Raw genomic sequence first — 6,861 nt, forward strand, 5'->3', positions numbered from 1 at the left:
GGAATACCTAATCAGGTACTGATTGCTTTAAGGGAAACAGCCCATAAAAACAAAGGGGTCCTGGAAGGACGGACACATTTCAAGAAAGTAATCATAAGGGGGAAGAAGCAGCCTGTCCCAGTGTGGCAAAAGATGAGCTAGTGAGGAAAATGACTGGCCTGGCTGGGCATGGAGCTTTTCTGGAGACTCAGGGGTGGAAAAAGGAGCAGCAACTCAGGAAGTCTTTAAGGATGTTGCTGGGTCATGCAGAAAGTAAAGCTGAGAGTTGAAAACTCTATTAAAACTTAACCTGGAGGGTTCTGCAAAAAGAATAAAAATGTTTTTATAAAAAAAATAATAGCAAAAAGGAGGAGGAGTAGGAGAACGTCTACTCTTTATTGGATACAGTGGAGAATATAGTAACAAAAGATAAGGAAAAGGCTGAGCTACTTTACCCCTAGTTTGTTTCAATTTTCAATATTAGGAGAGGATATCCTCAGGACAAGTGTTCTCCTGAGCTGGTAGATGGGCACAGGGAGCAGAACAGCCCCTGGAATCCAGGAGGAAGCAGTGGGTGACCTGCTGAGCCACTCAGATGCTCACAGGTGAATGGGATCAGACAGGATCCATCCTATGGCAATGAGGGAGCTGTAGATGAGCTCCCCAGGCTGCGCTCCATCATTCACCATCAGTGCTGGCTCAGCAGGGAGCTCGCAGAGGACTGGAGGTGCCAGTGTGAGCCCATCCCCAAGAAGGGCTGGAAGGAGGATCTGGGGAGCTCCAGGCCTGTCAGCCTGACCTGGGTACCCAGCAAGGTTATGGAACAGATCACCTTGAGTGCCATCACAGGGCACCCACAGGATGGCACTCACAGGGCACTCCCAGCTGATGGGAACAAACTTTCCGCCTGAGTGCAGAGGCCAGGACAAACCTGGGTGGTTTCCCTGCCATTCCCCAGCCCTTGCTGGCCCCAGGGCTGATGGCATTTGTGCTCCCTCAGGTTCATGTCCCCACAGCAACAGCATGGGTGTGCTCCCCCTGCTCTGTGCAATGCAAACAGGGGCTGCTGAGCCAGTGCTGCCGTGTCTGTGCCTGCAAATATGGGGCACCTGTGTGAGCTGGGGAGAGGCCAGGGCTGCAGAGGGGGGATGTTGTTGGCAGCTCCATGAGGACGCTCTGGGACGCTGCCCTGGGCTGTGCAGCGCACTGGGAATGGATCAGCCCCTGCTCTGCTGCTCCTTCCCGTCTGCCCCAGGGCCCTTGCAGAGCCCCAGCCCTGCTGTTTGCCCCCAGCCTGCCCACGGCCAGCCTGGGGCTGCTCACAGGGGTTTCTGTGCTGAGCATTGGCCTGGGTGTGTTCTTGAGAGAGCCTGGGCAAGGAGTCTGGAGCCCACAGCCCCTGGCCTGAGGTGTCAGCGCTGCCCCAGCAGTGCCCATGGCCTGTCCCTGCTGCAGCCCCGGCACTGCCACCCCCAGGGCTGTGCCCAGCCCCGAGAGCACTCAGGCCCTGCAGCAACACCAGGGCCACCAGGGCAGCGGGGCAGGGCCATGGCAGCAGCACTGGCAACACCAAGTGCTGCTGCTGCTGGGCACAGCTGCTGTGCCAGCACTGATCTGCCCCCAGCTCTGCACACAGACATTGCTGCTGCAGCTCCAGAGAAGGCAACAAAAGGGCTTCTCTGCAGAAGTGTTTGCAAGGACATTCTTTAGTTCATTTAAAGTCATCAAAAACCTAGCCCCTCATTGACACAGTGTGTGGCCACATGGAAGGTGGAGAGAAACACAACGAATAATAGTACAAACAATGACATATATTTGTGGAAAATATTAAAAACTAAAGCAAGGAAAAAAAATACTCCACAAGCAAACCAACAGAAAGTATCAAATATGACTTTGTTAGAAGTGATTTGCTGAAATTGGCAAGCAGTTTATTGTTTCTGAAATCATCCAGTCATCAGTCTCCACACTGCAGCCTTGAGCTCCTGGTTCCTCAGGCTGTAGATGAGGGGATTCAGGGCTGGAGGCACCACTGAGTACAGAACTGTCAGGGCCAGATCCAGGGATGGGGAGGAGATAAAGGGGGGCTTCAGGTAGGCAAATGCTGCAGTGCTGATGAACAGGGAGACCACGGCCAGGTGAGGGAGGCAGGTGGAAAAGGCTTTGTGCCGTCCCTGCTCAGAGGGGATCCTCAGCACAGCCCTGAAGATCTGCACATAGGAGAAAACAATGAACACAAAACAACCAAATGATAAACTGCTAGTAACCACAAGAAGCCCAAGTTCCCTGAGGTAGGATTTGGAGCAGGAGAGTTTGAGGATCTGTGGGATTTCACAGAAGAACTGGCCCAGGGCATTGCCGTGGCACAGGGGCAGGGAAAATGTATTGGCTGTGTGCAGCAGAGCATTGAGAAAGCCACTGGCCCAGGCAGCTGCTGCCATGTGGGCACAAGCTCTGCTGCCCAGGAGGGTCCCGTAGTGCAGAGGTTTGCAGATGGACACATAGCGGTCGTAGCACATGATGGTCAGGAGTGAAAACTCTGTTGCAAGAAAGAAGATTAGTAAAAATAGCTGTGAAGCACATCCTGTGTAGGAGATGTTCCTGGTGTCCCAGAGGGAATTGTGCATGGCTTTGGGGACAGTGGTGCAGATGGAGCCCAGGTCAGTGAGGGCCAGGTTGAGCAGGAAGAAGAACATGGGCGTGTGCAGGTGGTGGCCGCAGGCTATGGCGCTGATGATGAGGCCGTTGCCCAGGAGGGCAGCCAGGGAGATGCCCAGCAAGAGGCAGAAGTGCAGGAGCTGCAGCTGCCGCCTGTCTGCCAATGCCAGCAGGAGGAAGTAGCTGATGGAGCTGCTGTTGGACATTTGTGTTGTCTTTACATGGTGATCTGCAAAAAAAGAAATGATGGGGTATCTGGGCTTGGAGAGGACTTTAAATATCCCAGCACATCTTGGGGGCACTTTCCCCCCACTACCTGCCAAGGGCTCTCCCTGCCAGCAGCTGCTTCCCTATGCTCAGGGCCGGGCCCTGCCAGTGCTGCCAGAGCCCAGCCCAGTCCTGGGGGCTCAGCTCTGCCCTGCAGACCCCTCCCAGCTCAGGCACTGCCCAGGGGCAGCTCTGGCTCTGCAGGCTCTGATGGCAACGTCAGAGTAACCCCAAGGAGGCTGGAAAAGCAACACTGATGCAGCCTCTAAGGGGTCCTGTGGTGATTGCTGTTGCTGCCTGCTTTATTCAGATCTGAGAGAATTTTTTAATTTTTCTCAACCTGAACTGAGAGATGAATATCTATGTGCAATTTCCAACCCAGAGCAGTGGATTAAAAAAGCAGGATATCCCTTTTTATGCAGCCCCTGCCTTCCTGTGCTCCCTGTATAAACTACTTGGAAAGGTTCTGCAGTTAAATGTCACGCTGGAAGCAGTCCTGACCAATGCAGCATCCTCCCCACACAAGGAGAACACTTCCAAGCCTGACCAGCTCTCTCCTCTCACCTAGATCTTGTCCCCCAGTGCTCGGAGCAGCTGCCAGGTCTGGCTGAGAGCGTTCCCTGGCAGCAGCAGAGTCCCTGCCCAGCACAGCGCCCTGGGCTGCAGGACCCTGCTCTGCAGGACAGCCCTGGGCACCCCTGGCTGCTCTGCACAAGAGACAATCAGAGAATGTACTCACAGGGTCTGTAGGCACTGGGATGTTCCAGCTTGAGGAGATCACTGCAGGAGCTGCAGCTGCATTGTCCTGCAGCCAGAGGTTCCTGTGCCAAGGGCTGGCAGAGATTCTGCCCCAGGCACTTCTCAGCACCTTCCCAGCCCTGAATGATTGAAGCTCTCTGCGCCTCTGTGCTACACCCAGGGTGGCTGCAGGCAGTGCCCCAGCCCTGCTGGGCTGGCAGATGTGCTGCTCATCAAGAGAAATGTGCTTTTGAAGCTCTTCTTGCTTACCAGGAGCTGCCTCTGTGCCAGGAGCCCAGCCCAGCTCAGCAGCACAGACACAGCACAAGGACTTTAATGAGCCTCTGGGGCTTTGTGCTCAGGTCCTGAACATCAGTTCCTGAGAGGGAGCTGAAGAAACCTCTCCAGAACTCCAAGTCAGAATCCAACTCCAAAGTTTCTTGGACTTTTAATGGGTCCCACTGAGGGACACAACTGAGAAAGTGTCCCCAGGCCCCAGGCAGAGCAGAGAACTGGAGGCAGTGATGACAGGAGGGGACAAAGAGAAGCCAAGTCTTGGTGCCCTGGGGCACAGCAGCAGGATCTGTGCCACCAAGGGCTGGGAGGAGACACCTTGTCCTGAGGCCCTGGGGGCCTCCTGGCACAGCCCCAGCCAGGCTGGGCACTGTCAGCCCCTTGTCCTGCCCTCAGCATCCCCCCCTAGCCCACATTCCAGTGGCCTCAAGGATCTGCCGGCAGGAGTCCCTGGGGAGCCTTGCTCAGGAATGGCCCTTGGGGCTCCTTAATGCTCCCTGCAGGGACTGCAGGTTTTTCAGAGGACTTTGGGTTTGGCTTTTGCCTTGGAGTCTCTGAGAGGTTTGTGCAATCATGGCCTCCAATTATCTGCTGTAATTAGTCCCTGGAGAGGCTTTGTCAGTAACAACACTCACTCGGGCTCATTAATACTTTAGGGTACTTCAGTTTTTTAAACTACTTGGTGTTTCCCTTTTGATACAGACTCTATGAAAAAAATGGTACTGTTCCAGCCTCCAATATCTCCTTTCATGTGTCCCTTGAGAGCCTTTATCTGTTATGACACTTAGTGGGCCATTTATGCTTCAGGGTACTTCAGTTATTTTAAGGTACTTGGTATTTCCATTTTGATACAGACTCTGTCAGAACTTTGTACAATCATGGCCCCAATTATCTGCTTTAACGAGTCCCTTGAGAGCTGTGTACTGACACTCAGTGGAGCTCATTCATGCTTTGAGATACTCAAGGTTTTTTAAGATACTTTGGATTTTCCTTTCCACACTGAGTGTCCAAGAGGTTTTTGTGCCATCCTGGCATATAATTCTCTCCTCCTATAAGTCCATGTGGAGCCTGTGTAGGGAATGGACCTCAGTGGGACCCATTCATGCCTTGAGACACTTTGGAGTTTGCTTCTGACTTTGACTCCTGGAAAGGTTTGTGCAATCTCTTCTCAGGCCCTGAGGTTCCAGGGCTCAGCTCCAAATGCACTACAGGACCCATTAGGATCAAGCAAGTCCTGACAAACCATGGCTCTGCCTTGATTTCCCTCTTGTCTGGAGCAGTTCATCAGGAAGTTTTTTGTAGTATTTTTTTTGAGATTTCTTTGCAAATGTTTTAATTGGTGTGGTGGGTTCAGTGTAGGCTAATTACCGGTGCACTCACTAGAATATACTTACTCAGTATCTGCTGTGAGGGAGGATTCGGAGGAAGCAAAGTAGGCTCAAATCTTTTAAAGGGTATGAAGAAAAATTCATAATAGTAACTAAAAGAAAGAGTATTTAAAGGGGGTAAAGCAATGTTAATACCAGCAATTAAAAGAACAATAGGAATCAGAATCAGAAAACTTTGAGAACACTTCTCCTCTCCCTACAACCTTTTCTTTCTTATTGACAATATAAGGAGACAAAACCTAAAATTTCCAGTCAGTTTACCACATCTAGAATAGTTTTCTTCATTTCCTTTAGGGAGAGGAGTCTCTCTTTCATGCTATGGAGACTTCTCCATAAGAAAACTGTTCTCTCATGGCTCTCAATTTCCATGAATACCAGCCATCCAGAAAATCTGCAATTGTGAAGTCCCTCCCATTTTTTCACATCTTTTCCCCCAGCTGTGTTTATGGGCCATGTCAACTTATGGGGTGTTTGTTTAAAGATGAACTGTTTAAGAGCAAGGTTCTCTTCATTATTTCTGAAATCATCTTCATCTCTGGGAACAGAGATCTTCCTCTGTCCCTGAGGGCACAGGGTCTCATCACTCTACTCTCTTTCCTTGTTCAAACTTCTCATGGAATCACAGCTACTTCAGCATTTGCTGGGACAGGGCCAGGATCTCAGCAGCCAGGCCAGAACACAGCAGCAGCATGGCCGGGGGCTGATGGCATCTCCTCCCCCTGCCCAGGGCTTGCGGCTGAACCCCAACAGTGGCACAATCTTGGCCAAGCCGGCCCGGCCCAGGGCTGCTCCTGGGGCCCGGTGGATCCTGGCTGGGCTCGGGCTGGCAGCGGGGCAGGGCTCAGCAGTGCCCAGATGGTCACAACTGCAGCCATGGCCCGGCCCGGCCTCGGCCCCACAGCCTCCCCTGCCCTGCCTGGCAGCCGATAGCGCCTGGCGGGGTCCCTGAGAAGGGGCCCGGCTCCACGGCAGGAGCCGCCCAGCCTGGCCTGGCTGAGATGGGGGCTGGGTTAGCCTTGTTAACCTCTTTGCCAGCCAGAAGGGAAAGAGACCCTCCCAGGCTTTCTCATCTTTAACATGTGTCTTCACAGAGGCGTGCAAAGTTTCCTTAGTGGTTGAACAGATGATCAGTTCTCAAAGCTAATTACTGATTGATTTTTTTGCAAGACACAGAGGAAGCTGCTTGCAGCTTCTCTTAGGACATCACTTCCATGATGCAAAACCACCACAACAGCACAGAGCACAGAGCTCCTTTGTCCATATGTAGTGGTCATACGCCCAAGACCTCAAAATCCCTTATTAAATGATCTCTCTGCCCTCTCCAAGGTGTTTCCAAATAAAAACATTCAGCTCATAGTCTAAGAAAATCACCAGAGGACAGAGCCAGCCTGATCTGTTTGTCCTGGTTTTTTTGTCTAGGAGCAATCCTTGGATATACAGAACTTGGGAGGCCAAATTCTAATTTTGGCCATGGTCCCTGGACAAGAATGCCAGTTCTTTTCCATACAAATGAAAGAAGAGAGCCCCAGTGTTTCAGGGG

The 6,861-nt window shown here is 52.1% G+C and overlaps 1 protein-coding gene across 1 annotated transcript; it reads right to left on the reverse strand.

The window, feature by feature from the left end:
• Positions 1–1,922: 1,922 nt before the first annotated feature.
• On the reverse strand, positions 1,923–2,840 carry LOC135441676 (olfactory receptor 14J1-like). Its single transcript, XM_064701225.1, has one exon. The coding sequence runs from the start codon at positions 2,838–2,840 to the stop codon at positions 1,923–1,925; it is 918 nt and encodes a 305-aa protein (XP_064557295.1).
• Between the last annotated feature and the right edge of the window lie 4,021 nt (positions 2,841–6,861).

This window comes from Zonotrichia leucophrys, unplaced genomic scaffold (assembly GCF_028769735.1).
Source record: "Zonotrichia leucophrys gambelii isolate GWCS_2022_RI unplaced genomic scaffold, RI_Zleu_2.0 Scaffold_416_44749, whole genome shotgun sequence".
Classification (NCBI taxonomy): Eukaryota; Metazoa; Chordata; class Aves; order Passeriformes; family Passerellidae; genus Zonotrichia; species Zonotrichia leucophrys.